We start from the raw sequence: 19237 nt of genomic DNA, 5'->3' as shown, positions 1-19237 counted from the left end.
CAGGGGTCATTTCCTGCAGGAGCGCACAGGAGCGGAGCTCCGGCAGTAAAGAGCCCAGGGGGCAGGCACATGCAAGAAGCCCCACCCCCTGCTCCCAGCAGCCCTCAGTCAGAGCAGGAAGCAGCCAGGTAAATTGCAGAGGTCCCCCCTGGCCCCTCAGTCCAAAACAGTCCAGTGGCACCTTTAAAGTTTATTCAGGTACAAGCTCTCCCTCCTCTGTGAGGACACATCTGCACGTTCCCCCCACCCCCAATAGCTAGCAATCCAAAAGAGTCCAGTGGAGCCTGAGCGGTGGGTGTTGCCTTCGGACACTCTTCCAGTGAGGTCAGGGGGTGTGGCATATGCAAATAAGTTATGCTAATGAGTTATGCTAATGAGCTCCTGAACCTCTTTTTCTACAAAATGACCCCTGTCTATACATCCATTAACATGCACACAAACACATTATTAGCTAATTCCAACATCAAGTTAAAGTAGGCATTGGCTGTCACCCAGGCCAAGAAATCCTGCAGCCAGGAACAGCAAGAGGTTTTCCCTGAAAACCAATTTGCACATGTTCTTCCAAAGCCTCTCTTGCAACAGTGATCTGTGCTGTCAAGTCTGTTCAAATTCAACAAAATACAATGTTCTTGGTATTGACACGACCCAACAAAACACCACACAAACCACATGAAAACCTGATCCGCAGAACACTGGATTTATAAAAGTATATATCTGAAGCACAGAGATTATGTCAAGCAACAAAAGCACGGTGTGCATGGGGCCGTATTTGTTCTTGCAAGAAACCACACGCGAGCATAAAAAGAACCAAGACTTCCCTTCTAAAACGAAAAAGAAAAGCAGCAAATTAGCAATGGGGAGGAAACAGCTGGATTTAGGCACAAGTCAAATAAACTACAGTTTAACACTTCAGATTATGAGGGGAATCGAAATTTAAAAAAAATACCAAGAATTACTAAAATACCATTTTGTTTGGTAATGCTATGGGGCCTCTTAAACTTGACATAGCTTAAGGCCTTCGTGTGCCTTAATCCCACCCTGAAAGGAAAGTTATTGTGGGGAAATGGTAGATGCCTTCACAAATTACATTAATAGCTGCAACGATTGGTGGAGAGTCACTTTGGTTGCATTAGAGTTGCCAGCCAGGAGGGGACTGAGGGGGCTTTGTTGCACTGCTTAAAGTACAACAAATCCAGCCACTGCTTAAAGACTCACTGGCTAAGCAGCGGCTGGACAAAAAGCTGTCAGGGATGCTCTAGGCTGATGCTGCATTGAGCAGGGGGTTGGACTAGATGGCCTGTATGGCCCCTTCCAGCTCTATGATTCTATGATTCTACTGATGGCATGACAGCATTTCTGGAGGCAAGCCCAGTAGAACCCATCTCATACCATCAATGTAATGGTGATTTTTTTTTTTTAAACTCATTTCCCCACACTGCCCTCCTGTGCCTCGGTTTGAATGCACGAGATTTCATGTTCAGTCTCTGCCATCCACAGCTAATAGGATTTCTGTAGCAGGTGCTGGGGAACACCCATCTCTGCCAGAGACCATGAATAGCCACTGCAATTCAGTGCAGAAAATCCTGGGGCTACGTAGGCCAAATGTCTAACTTTTGCACAACACAAATTCATATGTATGTATTCTTACTAAAAAGAAGGAATCATTACAAAACTGGCTGAATCACACCCCACTTTCATATGATGAAAAAGATAATTGCAGCTGGCGATCAAGGAGTGGGTAAAGGTGTTGGGATGACATCCAAACATGCTCCATTGCCAAAGCTGGAATCTAAACGACAAACTTTATAATAATTCTCAGAAGACAGAGAACTGGTTGTGGGGGAGAAAAGGACCTTGATCAAAGATATTAATGGCTGGTGCCCAGGCAACCATCAACAAGCTTCAAGGGAGTAACAAAACAAATCTCTTGAACATGAGAGGCTTCCTTCTACTGAGTCAAACCATTGGTCTAGAACATTTTTCAACTATGACTGCAGGATATCAGGTAAAGGGTTTTTTTTCACATGTCCTGGTCCATTTAAATTGCAGATGCCAGTGATCAAACCTGGGACCTTCTGTATGCAAAGGAGATGCTCATCCACAAAGCAATGGCCCATCCTTTAAACAGAACGAAGAGGACACACTAGAACCAATACTATACACAATCAGGAGAAGTCCTTTAACCACTCATGCAACTAGGCACAGAAAATGAAGGTGCCAGTGCTTGAACCAGGGCCCCTCTGCATGCAAGGTATAAGCTCTACCACTGAACCTTTTAGATCCATGGTGGTGGACCTCCAGCCCAGGGAAGGTGCTTTTCTCCACTAAATAGAGACGCCAGCCTCCAGTTGTGACCAGGAGATCCCCCAGAATTACAGCTCACCCCCAGGCTACAGAGATCAAGGTATAGATAGGGACTCTGGGGCAAGTGATGCTCTGTCATCTTGGTGCTTGGGGGGGTCAACAGTGGGAGGGCTTCTAATGTCCTGGCCCCACTGGTGGACCTCCTGATGGCACTGGTATTTCTGGCCACTGTGGGATACAGAGTGTTGGACTGGATGGGCCTTTGGCCTGATCCAACATTGGCATCTCTTATGTTCTTATGTTCTTACCAGTTCCCCTGGAGAAAATGGATGCTTTGGAGGATGTACTTTGTGGCATTGTACCCCATTGATGGGGTTGCGGTGGCTTCGAGGTTAAGATGCTGAGCTGCCATCTCTGGCCCCAGCTCCTGCCAATCTTGCAGTTTGAAAGCAAGAAATTGCAAGTAGATAAATAGGTACCGCTTCAGTGGGAAGGTTAACAGTGTTCTGTGAACCTCAGCATTTAGTCATGCTGGCCACATGACCACAGAAATGTCTTCGGACAGTGCTGGCTCTTCGAGTTAGAAACAGAGATGAGCACTGCCCCCTAGAAATGGATTCGACTGGCTTTCAAGCAAGGGAAGCCTTTACCTTTGTACCCCACTGAATTCCCTGTCCTCATCAGGCTCAATGCCTGAATCTCCAGGAGTTTCCCAGCCTGGCTCTGGCAACCCTATGTCCTATCCCCTGCCAGAGGGGACCTGGCAACCCTTAGTACTGATATGACTTGAATGACCTGATTCTTAAGCTCGCAAGGGCCACCAAGAGTATGAACAAATACAAATACATCTTTGAGGCAGGTTTGGGGCTAAATTCACTTAAGTTGCTGAGACTGTCAAGGGCAAGTCGTAACTTGGTTGACGGGCCTCCACAGACCCCACGGCAAGAAAGCTCTGCATGTTAGACCTAATAAAAAATCACAGCTTTGCAGAACCGAATTACAACACAGTGGGAGCAGTTATCACATTTGATAAATATATTCCTCAAAATCAGACCTTATTTTGAAAGCTTTTTTTCCAACCCTTTGAAGAGGCCAAAGACTGGTACCGAGGCCACACCCCTAGCATCATTTATACGGCAATATAATCAAAGGGCCAAAATGAACAACAGTCAAAAGATCCATTCTTAGGTCCTTCAGCGGATTTTTTTTTTCTAAAAAAGAAAAAACCTAATTAGCAGCCTCAGGCAGCAACTTTCAAGAAAGGTGAAAGGTCACTAGGTTCAGTTTTTTTCCCCCATGCTTTCCCCATAATCTCAAAATGCCCTTCAAAGCTGCAATTGGATAAGCAGGGAGATGTGGAGCAGGTCAGCTTCACATACCTATACCTCTTTTTTCCCCTCTTCCACAGAGCTAACTATGGAGGCGCGCATTAAATTATGGAAGAAGGAAAGGGATAAAAACCCTCTCTCCCCTCACTTCTCTTCAAAGTAGGTCCCTCATGAACTACAGATCCTGGATCTCTCATCTTGTTTTACTTTGGCCCCAAATAGAGTTTTACAAAATTTCATCCTTGTCCTTGTAGCTGCTGTAGAAATTAGGCAAGGTTGTGTGTAGGCCACAGTTCCATTCCAGTACCACACAAGGGCAAATATTAATCCAAGTGGGTAGCCATGTTGGTCTGAAGCAATAGAGCAAAGTTTGAGTCCAGTGGCATCTGTAAGACCAGAAAAGTTTTATTCAAGGTATAAGCTTTTGTGTGCACATGAAAGCTTATACCTTAGAATAAAACTTTTTTGGGCTTAAAGGTGCCACTGGACTCAAACTTTGTTCTAAAGGCAAATATTGTTATTAAGTGCAAAATTCTGCATCCTGAGAAATTTTTCATTTAAAACAAAACCAAAACAAACTTCTCCAGACAGACAATGGGCTGGATGGATCTAGCTAGGTTTTTGCTCAGTCTTGACCAGTTACCCTCCTTATTACAGCTCCTGTTCTACATGGGTTTTGTCTGTGCAGAACTCATTAAAATATTCTTTTCAGTGATCAAAGGGGATACTCTTCCTCTCTTTTTCACCAGTGGAAAAGCTAGCCAGCTCCAGTTCAACATTTTATCCATGTATTACTGTATTATCTTTTAGCTCCACTGATTTGTATCGCTGACAGTTTACAAAATTGTATACAGAATCCTGTCACCACCAAGAAAAGGAAAAGAACAGCTCCCCACCCCAGAAGATCCTGAAATACACAATTCTCTATGAGAAAGAAACAGGATATTTATATTCCTTGAGACAGGGTAGGAGGAGGAGGAGGAAGAGTAGAAGAAGAAGAGGAGGAGGAGGAGATTGGATTTATACCCCGCCCTTCACTACCCAAAGGAGTCTCAGAGCGGCTTGCAAACTCCTTTCCCTTCCCCTCCCCACAACAGACACCCTGTGAAGTAGGTGGGGCTGAGAGAGCTCTGACAGAAACTGCTCTTTTTCAAGAACAGCTGTGCCAGAACTATGGCTTGCCCAAGGTCATCCAGCCAGGTGCAAGTGGAGGAGTGGGGAATCAAACCCGGTTCTCCCAGATTAGAGTCCGTGCACTTAACCACTACACCAAACTGGTAGTGTAGTGGTGGAAAGTGCTGTCAAGTTGCAGCCAATTTATGGAGACCCCATAGGGTTTTCAAGGCAAGAGATGTTCAGAGGCGGTTTGCCATTGCCTGCCTCTGCATAGCAACCCTGGACTTCCTTGGTGGTCTCCCATCCAAACACTATAATCAGGGTCAACCCTGCTCAGCTTCCGAGATCTGCAGGGCTAGCCTGGGCCATCCAGGCCAGGGCATAAGAAAAGTAATGGGTTAAATGCCAGCAAGTGCAGTTATATGCAAGTGACAATTAAGGAGGTGAATATGTTTGGAAGCATGCAGAGAATGTCTGTTAAATGGCCAACAAAGGGCCAAATAGGATTGCCAGTGGCAACGAGCTACAAGGGAACCGATGGATCTACATGCTATTGCTTTGAGAGGTGAGCCACCAGAGTTACAGGTTGAAACAGTGGATTGGGTCCCACCATCTAATAGCAGCGGAGATGTTTTACTTAAGGAAGTTCAGTTCCTTCAAAACGCTGAGCAAGAGTTACTGGAAGAGCAAGCACTGACTTCATTTCCAGTCAGTGTTGCTGCGTACAAAAGATCAAAAAGTAAAAGGCTACTGATGCAGTCATTACAATGCAATTTGGAGGCACAAAATGATTTCACTGAAGAAAGTCATTATCAGGTGGGGGTGGATGTTATTAAAATACACCTAACACTAAGTCTTGTGCAAGAGGAAACATAAGATGGGATGAAGTCCAGTTGCCATAGTGCAAAGGCTCCTTGTGATAACTTTTCATTTCTACTTTCCTAAGAACTCTTGCATAAGTCAAAATGTTCTGTAGGACACAACCCACTGTCCTGACAATAAAGGGTGTCTTGGTTTGGAGCGGCTCCTCCCACCTAGACCATTGGCTCTTCCTGACTGGAAAGGGCTATAAAGGCTTCCGGGGTAAGACGGGAATTTTGCCGGGGAGGCTGTCATAGTCACCATGCCTGGTTCCATAGCTCATGCTCAGTGGTTCCAAGCTTTCACTCCACAATGGCTGAAGGCTCATCTCCAACAGGGCTCTAGTTCTCTGCATAAGTATTTGCCCCACCTTTCAACTAGTTGATGCAGAATAAACAGTACAAAATTATCACAGATGAGCGAATCTGCAAGCAATAAAACAAGGCACTCCACTTTTCTGCATGCAGAGTATTGTTTTGGTTCCAGCATGGCACATACAACCAGTGTTCCCTCTAAGCTGAGTTAGTGTGAGCTAGCTCACAGTTTTTTAGCCTCCAGCTCACACATTTTTGTCTTCGCTCAGGAAGGATGGCTCCAGAGCAAACTAATTTATGCAGTAGCCCAATCGCACGCTCACAACTTTAATGCCAGTAGCTCACAAAGTAGAATTTATGCACACAAGACTCCACGGTTTAGAGGGAGTACTGCATACAATGACGTCATTTTGCAGAAGAGAAGCCGCCCGAGACCTGCCCAAGTCCAAACACAAAGTCCAAGCCCTCCATGGGGCCCAGCCTGACAGTATTCACTGGTCAAATCTGGTTCTCACAACATATTAGAATGCACAAGATGATGTAATACAAAGGGCTGAAGTCTGCTGCAGAAACTGGGATGACAGCCAAGTTTTCATGGGAGTGTTTGAATGCCTAACTCCGCATCCAGCAGAAGCATCCAGCCGAACATATTTGTGAATAAGAAGCTTCTTGCTTCAGCTACTAGCTGCACTCAGACATCACAGCAAGCAAGCTCTAACTAAACAAAGGCTTGTTGGCATCGGCACAAACACTGTTTGCTGTGCTTGCGAGGTCCCCTCCCTCCTCCTCTCGCCCGCAGAGCTTCACTGAACACCTCCTGGTTTGATCAAGCTCCAACTGGCCATGACATTCAAACATAGGCCCAAACCCTCACTCAAGTCATAAGAACAGATCACATCTTCTAGAAATGCCATAAGGCATATAATAGTTCAGTTCTAAATATCATACCATGTCTTATCTAGTCTGGGGATGGAGACTTAACTCTCCCCACGTAGTGACTACACGGGGAGAGGAAGGAGACTGGGTAGCCGCCGTGATGGAGGAGTCTCCTAAAGAATAGTTGCATGAAAAATGAGCTTCACAGTAGGCACCGAGCAACAACAAGAACCGTGAAACTAATATCAAAATAGTTAAAACACCACCCTTATATTATTTTCTTCTATATCTAAGTAATCCAATTACAAATTATATAGACTGTTCACTGATACATCTAAGTAATCAAGTTACAAATTGTATAGGCAAGTGACTATTGTAACAATATGGACTTAAACAGAGGATAATAACTCTGGAGTACTGAGCAAACCGTGCGCCTAGGTGTTTAGTCATGCCGGCCACATGACCACAGAAACGTCTTCGGACAGCGCTGGCTCTTCAGCTTTGAAACGGAGATGAGCACCGCAACCCTAGAGTCGGATTCGACTGGCTTTCGAGCAAGGGAACCTTTACCTTTACCTTACTGAGCAAACCCTGATTAGTTTTTTCTACGGGTGAATGCTACTCCTCCAAAACAGTGACTCTGAAGTAAACACTTTCAGAAATACCATGGTATTTTAACCATTTTGATATTACTTTCACGGTTCTTGTTGTTGCCGGAGGAGTCTTCTAAGGCATGACTACCTTATCAGCTGAGAGGTGGTTAAGGAGAGAGGCTGGGGGGTATCTTTCTAGAGTCAGCAAAATTAAAATCATGACAATGTCAATGTTTTTCCCTGTCATGTTCAAATTCTTCCCTCTCTTGTTAATGCATTGTACCGGGAAGAGTACACAAAACATTACACAGGGATAAACTAAAGGGATATTTTTTGAAAAGCTAGAATGTATGTCAAATATCTCAGGCAACGTATTTACAATGGAAATGGAGTCAGAAATTTGATTGTGGAAAAGGTAGACTAAGGCCCTTTCTTCACTCGCCTTTTAATCCATGTTCACCATGGTGTCCTCCAAGCAATTCTGCACTAAAATTGAATTCAACTTTTTTATTCTGTCCAACCCCCCCCCAGTTCTGCACTAAAATCAAATTCAAACTTCTTTTTATTCTGGATTCCCCCTCCCCCCCCCGGTTCTGCATTACGTTACCTCCTTTCAGTGGTCAGCCCAGCTTCAGCCTGCTGTTGCCCATTTTTCGAATGCTGTTTTGCCGCGGACTTAAATTGCCTCGACACAAACACTGAGAAGATCCAGAGTGGCAGGCAAATGTGGAAAGGGCCTAAATCTATAGCTGCATGCTCACAGCAAATTTGCCAATGAGCAGCTCAAACAGGAAGAGCCAGCATATCTAAGCCTGATTTCCATTTGCAGTTCCAGGCACTTGCAAAAATCAGGAAGGGTTTCGGAGTAAAAGATGTAACCATGTGTTTTTGGTATCCCAAAAGTTGTGTGAGTTAGGAATGATCAAACTGTTGCTCATCGGAAGGCTGGGCTAGGCCTTTGTAAGTACAATCACAAACCCACACACACTTCATCAAACATTTTAAGAGTAAGATTATTCTCCTGCCTCGCCCTAAATACCGGGAGTGATTTTCTCCTTAGTTTTACAAATTGCATGTGTACAAAGAGTGGGAAGGTTATATTTACAGCTGTTTTGAGAGATGGGTAAACCACAGTAAGATTGCCATGCAATGGATCATCTTCTTGGTACTCTATTGCCACAATATATAGAGAGAGGACAGCAATGTTAACGTATTTAGGGTGAGGCAGGAGAATAATTTTACTCTGTCTGTCTGCCCTCTGGTACAGAAGGATGGAAGGAATAACAGAAGCCCCTGCCTCTACCTATAGTCACACATGCCCGCCGAAGGAAGACAAAGGTGTATGAAGACCCCCATCTTCAGCAGATCCCACCTTTCCAGGGTGGCAATTCTTCTGGAGAGGCCCAATGCCACCAACCCAGATTCAGGGTGAGATCACTGCCGCTGCTGTACAGTGGCCATCCTTCCAAAGGCTGCTTTAACAGTGTTGATTCCTGATGCTGGCCCTGTTTACTTTCAATTCATAGGAATAATCTTGTTTTGAAACTTAACCTAGGTAGAATGATATTCATTTCCAGAGGAGCTAGTCTACTGTAGCAAAACAAAGCAAAAGTCCTTAAAGACTAAGCATGAGTTTTTGGTGAGTCAGAGTTCACTTCCTTAGATACAATGAAAGAAAAAAAGAAAACCATTTCCCTCATTTTTTATGCCAAAAAGGGACTGTCTCCCCAGTGGTCTACTGCCACAATACATATAGAAAGGGAAGCCAAGTGGACAGTGGCCACTGCTCCTAGTCATTCTAATTCTAGCTTACCAGTCCCTGCTCAGCTCAGGCAAGGGGGGAAAGGGAGGAGTTGGCCAGACAGGCCTGGTATTGTAAGTTAAAGACTTGAACAATACTCAGCCTTTATATAACACCTTTGCGTATTCAACTATCATTTTGCACGTTGTCACAGTAATCTTTACAACATTTCTGTAAGTTCAGTCAATACCGTCACCTCCATATTATAGACAGGGAGCTTGTATAAAGCTGCCTAATGAATTCATACAGGAGCCATGATTTGAACCAAGGACTTCTGGCTCACACTCCAGAGCCCTTTCACATACAAGTCTCATAGTGGGGAGAAGCTAAATTGCTTTGTAATGTGAATGTAAAGACAAAATTGCCTAGACTAAACTAAGATCTGATGATATTATGCATGGCAGCAACCAAAGAGGAACACACAGTGTAGGTATACAAAGGAATAGTGATCTGTGTGAAAAAGACGCTAACACTGGTTCAATAAAGACCAAAACTTTGATACAAATACAATAATATAAGCACAATCAAGCCCAATCTTAAAGTAGAGAAGTTTCCTCTTGAGATGAAGATGTATGAAGAATGATAAACAAAGAATCCGGATATTAAGAGCTCCGTTTCGAAGAACTTCCTCAGTAACTAAACATGGAAGAATAACAATGACAAAAATTAGAACATCTCAAGAGGCAGTGATTATGGAAGGAAGTGTGATGTAAAGCCTTAAGCTTTTTCTGAGATGTGCTGTCAATAACTGCCCATTTATGTGTCTTGCTACTTTTTGTCACCATTATTCTTTTATACTCCAGTTTACATCGTCTCTATATAGGTGCTTTTTGTTGTTAGCTGGTAGAGGCAGTAATTATGGAAGGAAGTGTGATGTAAAGCCTTGAGCTTTTCTTGAGGTGTGCTGTCAATAATGGCCCATTTATGTAAGTTTCTTGCTACTTTTTGTCATCATTATTCCTCTATACTCCAGCTTATATTATTTCTATATAGGTGATACTTGTTGCTAGTCTGTAGAGACAGTAATTATGGAAGTAAGTGTAACGTTAAGCCTTGAGCTTTTCCTGAGATGTGCTGTCAACAACTGTCCATTTATGTAAGTTTCTTGCTAATTTTTGTCATTGTTATTCTTCTATACTCCAGGTTATATTATGTTTATACTTATGGTACTTGACTTACATGTTTTAACACAGGAGATGTGTTGCTGTAACTCACAAGAGTGCATGTAACCTATTTGAAGATATACTGTTTCAGGTATTTACACATATCTTGTTACTACTGTAATTATTTTACGTTACACTGTATGTGTTATTATTGTTATTATGTAATTTCTTCCATGTTTAGTTACTGAGGAAGTTCTTTGAAACGGAGCTCTTAATATCCGGATTCTTCGTTTATCATTCTTCATACGTCTTTATCTCAAGAGGAAACTTCTCTACTTTAAGATTGGACTTGATTGTGCTTATATGATTGTATTTGTATCTAAGCTTTGGTCTTTATTGAACCAGTGTTAGCATCTTTTTCACACAGATCACTATTCCTTGATACTATGTATGGCTGCATTTCAAGTCAAGCAACTACCAGAAAGCCATGGCCAATACAGTATTGTGGTTAAAGGATTGGAGACCAGGGTGTGGAGACCAAGGTTCAAACACCCCCTCTCCCACAGAGTTCAATGGGTAACCTTTGGCCCTTCAATTATTTGCCCATTTAAGGGTCATGTTTTGACAACTCTATAATTCCGGGATATTGAAAACTCTGTTGTATGCAGCTTTGAAATTTTCAGAACAGGCTAACAAATGTAAGTAAATAAAACTGAACACGGCATATCAGAAAACCCGCTGACCTTCGGCATCCATGGCTTGTCTCAGCTGCTGCAGTTTTTTCTGCCTCTCTCGGATCCTGTCAAAGGCACTTGAAATGGCCACAGATGTTGAAAACTCTTGCACGTGGCGCACCTGATCTAGTTTTTGAGGACCAAAGAGATCAAGGGCTATGTTCCCATCGGAATATCTTCCCTCTCTGCTTCTAGCAGCTGCTGAAGTCCGTGCCGCAACCGTCTCTGCGTGATGGTAGGGCCGCCTGTGAGAATTCCCAACATGGTCTCTCTCAATCACTGAGTCAGTCGTGGACAGCAAGTCTGAGGAGGAAGCCCAAACTTTTCGTTTGGGACGGGTGTCGGCTCCGTTACCTTTCCTCTCCAAGTCTGCAGCTCTACACCGATATGGGCAGCAAGTATTTGTGGCATCTTCGTGACCAGAGTGGTAATTGGAGGAAAGGCCTTGGCAAAATTCTTCTTCATCTTGTGAGCCTCTGATGGACAAAACCCCCATCGATTTGCTAAGCCCTTTGTTAAATGTGGCCAGTTGAGAGACCTGCCTCTTGTGAATGTCTGGAGCATCAACTGCTGAACTTCTTCCTGGAATGAAAAGAATTTATCTTGAAGATGTGCAGTATTATATACGGCAGATACATCAATGTTTTTAAGCTGTGGAAAGTATACAGTTTGAAAATGAGCTCTTTTGCCAGGTAAAAAGGTAAAGGTAAAGGTTCCCCTGCTCGAAAGCCAGTTGAATCCGACTCTAGGGTTGCGGTGCTCATCTCCGTTTCAAAGCCGAATAGCCAGCGCTGTCCGAAGACATTTCCATGGTCATGTGGCCAGCATGACTAAGGCGCACGGAACGCTGTTACCTTCCCACTGAAGTGGTAGCTATTTATCTACTTGCAATTTCTTGCTTTCGAACTGCTAGGTTGGCAGGAGCTGGAACTAGAGACAGGAGTTCACTCCGTCATGCGGCACACTCGGGTCTCGAACTGCTGAGCTACCGACCTTCCCCAGCCTGCAGTTCAGCGTCTTAACCACTTAACCATTTGCCAGGTACTTGCAGGCAAATACAATTGTAAGCCATTACAGGCTTCCTCGGAAGGTGGTGGGCTCTCCATCGTTGGAGGTTTTTAAACCAAGGCTAGATGGCCATCTGACAGCAGTACTGATTCCATGACTCACTATGAATATAGGCAGATCGTGAGAGGGAGGGCAGGAAGGGATGAGCCAGAGCTTGGCTCTTGTGGCTCTTTCTTATGTGCCCAGAGTCATGCCAATTGCCACTTTGGGGCCAGGAAGGAATTTAAGCATGTGCTGGAACTGGAAGATATAATAAACTGCAGCCCTAATCCAACCGGGGTGGTGGTGGTGGTGGCAGGCCAATACTCCCTCTAAGCTGTGGAGTCCTGTCAGCAAAAATTCTACTTTGTGAGTTACTGGCATTAAAGTTGTGAGCAGGTGATTTGGCTACTGCATAAATTAGTTTGCTCTGGAGCCATCCTTCCATCCTTCCTAACTCAGCTTAGAGGAAACACTGGGGCAGGCACAGCCCTGTGAATTACGCTGATCAGCTCCTCTGTCCACTTCACCACCCCAGGTTCTGTTTCTTGGTCATGATGCCGGGGAAGGGGGCTTTGAAGTGGGGCTGCCAGCTCTGGGTTGGGAAATAACTGGAAATTCTGGGGGTGAAGTCTGGGGAGGGGACTGTTTGGGAAGGGGAGGGACCTCAGCAGGATATTGTGCCATAGAATCTATCCTCCAAGGCAGCCGGTTTTCTCCAGGGGAACTGAACCTGGTAGTCTGGAGATCAGCTGTAATAACAGATCTTCAGGTGCCATCAGGAGGTTGGTAACCCTAGTTGGAAGGAATGCTAGGGAAATCATTTTTATTAGACCAAAGCCAGTTTCCAAGGTTCCATCCAGCATAACTAAGAAACAAAATCCAGGAAGGTGCTATGCAGATAGAATCCGGATTCACACATCATTGAATGGTGCGCTAATTGTGATCATTGACCTCCTGGATTTTCTTGTCTGCACTGAAGGATAATGATGATGGCATCATATCCAGCAGCAGCTGGATTCTACCGGGATCAAGCTTGACTTCTCTGTGACCAGCAGCAGAGTGTCTGCTCCCCCCTCCCCCCGTGCCATTTTCCCAAGGCAAAATGGCTCCGGGGTTATCTCCCGCATTAGAACTGCATGAACTCTCTCTGCTTGGGCAGTTTTGGCTTGGGAATATGGTGTGTGTGTGGGGGGGGAGGCAGGAGCCCCTCCTTCCCCCATACCGCAGTTCCAAGTCATATTTGGGCTCCCGCCAATTTTTAAAATGAACAGCAGATGCAGGGAAAGTAAGTTGGGTCCAGGGAAGTACACGTATCTTGAAGTTTAGTCCTAAATTACCTAAGGTGGGAATTAGAGCCTGGGTCTCGACAATAATAGTCTGAAAACAAGTCATGTAATGGCTTTCATTGAGTCCAGCCAAAATAACACAATATAGCATGCGAGTTTCTTTCCAGTTCTTCAGAACTGTTCCTCAGGCTAAATGCTAAAAAACAAGGGGGGGGGGAGATGGGAAGAAAAACCCCTTTCAGGCCATAGTCTTAAGGCGTCTTTGTCACTACCCTGTGCAGAATTCTTTCGCTGGCTTCACTAGACACAGAATGTGGCCGCCTGGTATCAGGATGCACCCTTGGTATGCTGGGAACAAGAAGCCAAAAACAAAACAGGGAAGGCATCCAATTGAAAAATAAAACCACCAATAGATGTTCAAATGTCTCTCTGAAGCCAAACAGGATGTAAAAGTCCTGTCTTAAAATGGTCAGAGCAAAAGAAAAATGTAGAGAAAATGTAACGCGGGAAACATCTTCTCCACTGGATATTCAGACATTCTCGGAGTATATACATTAGTTCTGTAAGAAAGATACAAATTTCTGCATACCTAAAAGGTACATGTGTGCCACTGAAAGGTACTACATTGCCTCCCGTTATCAGGAGCACGTAAAACAGTGCCTTCTTTTGACTTATATACTTTCAAAGGAGCCTTTGTTTGCTTTTGAGAAATCACAACATCCAGTTCAAATTGCTTCTCAAAAGCACAACACAGGATTGACTCTGAACAGCAGCCCACGGGCTGCATCTGTTGTCTCATCTTTAGCTCTCTGGCGTTCCTCTCACGGGATTAAAAAATGCAACTACTCCATAAAACCCTGCCCACGCCCCTAACAAAGTGGCCCAACAGATCCATCTGCATCAATTCAGCCAAGCAATACTAAGAATCTTCAGGCATTCCTTGAACTTTGTTCCGATGCAGTGTTCCAATTACGGCTTGCAGAGATGGAAACTTTGAGGGGAGATTATGTGCATGAGCATGGAAATGTGTTTTGTTTCTTCGTGGAAACAAATGCCAAGGGTCAAGGGGTGCATTAAAGGGATGGAACACAATTCTCTCAGAGAGATAAATATAGCTATTATTCCCAAACTGTCAAAGATAAAGCACATTGATGGGCATGCAGTTACATAACACCTAATCAATTGCCCTCACTGACACTACTGCACTGTTAACAGGCAGCAACCGCCTCAAAAATCAGACCAGTTTCTTCAGAGTAGTCCCTGGTTCGTTTGTTTGAGGGAATTTATTTATGGAGTTTCTCACACTACTTTAATAATACTGTATATCTGAACAATTAAATTATTAAGTGACATTTACATTATTTATAGTCATTTTAACAACTGCACTATTTTAACAGTGCTACTCTCACAACAGTTCTATCATTCAGACCCGCAGGTGCTATTGTAGTGAGTGTGCTACAAATAATTAGCTAAATATTTTAACATGGCTTGCCTCTGGAAGGAAAGAAAAAGAAGTAAAATATTCTTAATATTGAATATTTGTCTAAGAAACTTGTCATAAGCCTATACACGCTCACTGTAAATCTCAACGCTTTGAGCATTGCACTATCTTAATAGTCCAATATATTCCACTTTTATTGGATATTCCATCTTCATAATACTTGGTTGAAGAAGTCAGATGGCACACAAAACCAAACTTATGATGTCAATTCCCCCAAGCACAAGGTCCAGCCCAAGCAGAAATTCGGCGCTGAATCCAACCCATCTGGCCCACTTTAGATGTAATGGCAAATACTGTTTGCTGAGAAAAAGGCAGTGTAGGAAGGAACTGTAATGCCCAAGGAGAAGGGGGACCACATGAGCTCGAGGCTCATTTGTGTAATGTACTATCTTGGTCTGCCATGATGTCTAAGGAGAACTTTACTAATTTGGCAAATAAATATCCACACACCCCTGCTGTGGTGAAGGAGCCAAGAAACTGCTTCACTGTGAGTTGGTTTACACACACACACCCCATGTGTGTTCAGATCTGGCCCTGCTGGTGGGTGGACCTCCTGATGGCACCTGGGTTTTGACCACTGTGCGACACAAAGTGTTGGACTGGATGGGCCATTGGCCTGATCCAGCCATGGCTTCTCTTATGTTTTTATGCTCTTATCCCCAACTAGAGCTCTGGTCGGGTAAGATTTTCCCTGTAAGACAAATCTGATAGGGGAAGAACTTGAAGGGTGGGTTTAGACTCATCTCTTTTATTGGAGAAAAAGGATGAGGATGTAGCAAGAAGTGCCCTCTGTTAGATACATCCGGTGGCTGGCCCCGTTCTTCCACCCAGAAAATCTGGCCAGATTTCCATGCAATAGTAATCTCAGCCCTACTGCAATGCACTCTACACAGAGCTGCCCTAAAGAGAATGCTTCCTTTTGAGTAAATAGGTACTTGCAGTTCTTTCTCAAGGCCCATCTAGTCATGATGGGCATCCCCCGGTTCAACCCAGGGATGTGCTGCCATTTTAAAAAGTGAGTTCCCTGCCAACTGCGCCAACAGCATCCAGTTCTGGTAGGGACCACTGTGGATCGGGGGAGGTGGGGATCATGCATTCCCTGCCTGTACTGTTCTGCCTGAATATGGCCAGTGTGATTTCAGGGAGGAAAAACAGCACTGGTGGAAGGCAGGATCCCCTCTTGCCCCCATGCTTTGGTGGTCCCAACCAGAACTGGGCCCCCAAACACAGTTTAAAGTAATTTCCTCTCTGGAAAGTCATGTTTTAGAACAGCGCTGTTCTTTCTAGAAGGGCCCTCAGTACCAACCAGTGTAATAGCTTCACACCCCAGACTAACACCAGTTGGTTACTCTCTCCTGGAGGATGTTAGGACTCTCACAGTCAAGATCTAGAAGTTTTTTTCAGTGGCTACTCCTATTTTAAGGAACAGCCTTCCTGAAGTTGTTAGGAAGACTTCCACATTGTTGAAATTCCGCAAATTGGCTTTTGAGACCGCCCTCTCAACTTGTTGAGCCTGATTTCAGAGGAAGGTGGGTTATAAATGCCCTAAATAAATAATTTATAAATCTGTAGCATCTGGCAAAGAGGTACAATAATCTGCCTTCTGAGGCAAAAACCTGTCAGTCTAGTCAGAAAATAAGGAGGAGCTCTTACCTCCTTTGCCATACTTATCTGGAAGGCAGAAGATTAAAAAGCAGACTAAATGTTCACAAACACGAATACTCCCTTCATTGCCAAACATTTACCTGTGGGAAGACCTCTTCCTCTCAGCCTCTCCCGGATGGCCTGGCTCCTATCAGTCTGCAGCTTTCTGTCCCCAACGCAGGAAAGCTGATCCACCTGTGGAAAGGGCAGATCAAGCACACCTGAAGCATCTCGGTGCTAGCATGTTTACGGGGAAAGTACTGTGGGGGGAAAGGTCAGCACTTTCAAAGCAACTGTTCTTCATACACAAACACACTCCCCAGCTAGCCAATGGAAAGTCTGTTTTGTCACTCTGGTGACTGGCGGGGGTGGGGGTGGAGAGCAGGAAAGGGCTGGATATCCCCAAAGACCTGAGGGCAGCGGCACACCTGGCGGGCCCATGAGAGCCTTTGATCTCCTTGACTGATTTCCTTCAGGAATGATGGCCACCAGACAATGGTGGCCTCTGAGGGGAGGACTACAGTGGGTGCGGCAGAATCTTTATACCAATGGGCGGGGTTGGTAAGGAGCAAAAATGGATGGATGAGAGTTTTGAAAGGGGTGTGAAATGCTTGTGCTCTCCTCAACCATTTTTCTTAATGTGTAGGATAAAACAAGACAGCCAACAGAAACCACCATCACCCCTTTACACATTCAATCATCGGGCGGCTTCAGTTGATCTTTCTTCTCTTCTTCTTCCCCTCCCCCCCAAATTCCAGGTCTTTCTGCGCCTTCTTATCATTGCCTAAGACTTGAAGCTTTCATTCCCCTCTCCTATTTGCATATTTCTAATGCCCGCCCATCCATTCCAGGTTTGTCTCTCACTTCCCTATTTCCTCACACTGAAATAACCTTTTGACTGTAATTTTCTTTCTTTTTCACCCTTCCATTTGCATCCTCCTGTCGCTGTCTCTTAGGTTTGCTTCTTACCTTCCCCATATTTTCTTAAATGCCTTTCATTGCACCAAAGAAGGGTAGCCCACCAGGATCCCCAGTTCCTCCTGTTCCTCCCAACCCTCACTTTCCATGTCAAACTGCCACCCTACTTTTTTGTGTGGTTCTGCCCTTGAAGATATTTGGGTACAAATGCAGCAGCACATTTACAATGGCCGCTGTGAACATACAATTCTAATTTTGAAACTATATAGTCTATATATAGTATTTACCTGGGACCAGTGTGCCCTCTAAGTTGCGTTAGTGTGAGCTAGCTGACAGTTTTTTTAGCCTCCAGCTCACACATTTTTGTCTTGGCTCAGGAAGGATGGCTCCAGAGCAAACGAATTTATGCAGTAACCAAATTGCTCACTCACAGTTTTAATGCCAGTAGCTCACAAGGTAGAATTTTTGCTCACAAGACTCCACGGCTTAGGAGTATTGCCTGGGACCTATTTATTTGAAGAACCACATCTCCATGTATTCACCTGCCCTGGATCTATCACAGTCAGGTATTGCAATTTTAGAAGAAGCCTTTCATCTTTCTGCCCACCTTGTTTATATAAAACCATCAGTATTACTGTATGTTCACAGCCAGGGACTTCCCAAATCTTTTATTCATTAATTCCAAAGGAGGACAATGTATCTGCACAAACCAACCATCCTTTGCTTCCTTCCCATCCCTCACAAATGGGAATTTTGTGTATGCCTAATAGTTATTCTCTCACAAACATATGAAACTGCAGCAGCAGGCCACAGGTGGATGGCAGTAAAAATACAGAACTACCACCAAATTGTAATCGACCTTACAACTAAACCAGTGGCAGAGGCCCCTACAGTGCAACCTAAGAATGCTTTCCTATGAGTAAAAGTAAAGTAGAGGTAAAGGTTCCCTTGCTCGAAAGCCAGTCGAATCCAACTCTAGGGTTGCGGTGCTCATCCCCGTTTCAAAGCCGAAGAGCCAGCGCTGTCCGAAGACGTTTCCGTGGTCATGTGGCTGGCATGACTAAACACCAAGGCGCACGGAACGCTGTTACCTTCCCACTGAAGTGGTACCTATTTATCTACTTGCAATTTCCTGCTTTCGAACTGCTAGGTTGGCAGGAGCTGGAACTAGAGACGCAAGCTCACTCCGTTATGCGGCAACTCAGGTCTCGAACTGCTGAACTACCGACCTTCTACAGCCTGCAGTTTATTATTTATTTATTTATTATTCACATTTTTATCCCGCCCTCCCCGGAGGCTCAGGGCGGCTTACAGGGCATATTGCCAGATAAAACCCTAAAACAATACAAAATATTAAATTACAACCCTATTTAAAACAGATTTTGATGCCTAGCAAATTATACAATCTGTACAAATTCTAAAATTTCTAAAAGCAAGATGACTGTCCCTGACCATCCCGTTCTCGCCCATAATGCAGCAACTAGATGTGCATGCCCCATCTTGATGTCCATATATGGGGGATAGATGGTAGCTAGTGCGATGGTGGTGCACTAGTGCACTAATGATGGACTGCTGGTGGACTAGTGGTGGACTAGTGGTGGCGGCTCCTATTCAAAAGCCTGGCGGAAGAGCTCCGTCTTGCAGGCCCTGCGGAACTGTGCTAGGTCCCGCAGAGCCCTGATCTCCTCTGGGAGCTCATTCCACCAGATAGGAGCCGCCACCGAGAACGCCCTGTTCCTGGTCATGCTGAGTCTAATAGAACGGGGACCTGGAACAGCCAGTAGATGTTGAGTCCCTGACCGTAGTGC

The 19237-nt window shown here is 44.6% G+C and overlaps 1 protein-coding gene across 1 annotated transcript in view; it reads right to left on the bottom strand.

Moving 5' to 3' along the window:
- The window catches only part of PTPN13 (protein tyrosine phosphatase, non-receptor type 13), a gene marked incomplete at its 3' end in the record, with an annotated part of 206803 nt that overhangs the window by 84826 nt on the left and 102740 nt on the right, over nucleotides 1–19237 (bottom strand). The window contains exons 6-7 of the mRNA XM_015416359.1: nucleotides 16613–16706; nucleotides 11040–11612 (exon numbers count right to left, since the gene is read on the bottom strand). Of these exons, the coding sequence (XP_015271845.1) occupies nucleotides 11040–11612; nucleotides 16613–16706 (667 nt within the window). The remainder of the gene's footprint in view (nucleotides 1–11039; nucleotides 11613–16612; nucleotides 16707–19237) is intronic.

The sequence above is a fragment of the Gekko japonicus genome, unplaced genomic scaffold (genome assembly GCF_001447785.1).
Source record: "Gekko japonicus isolate JY-2015 unplaced genomic scaffold, Gekko_japonicus_V1.1 scaffold1212, whole genome shotgun sequence".
NCBI lineage: Eukaryota > Metazoa > Chordata > Lepidosauria > Squamata > Gekkonidae > Gekko > Gekko japonicus.
The sequence above is the reverse complement of the archived record's forward strand: the minus strand, read 5'-3'. Positions and strand labels throughout refer to the sequence as shown.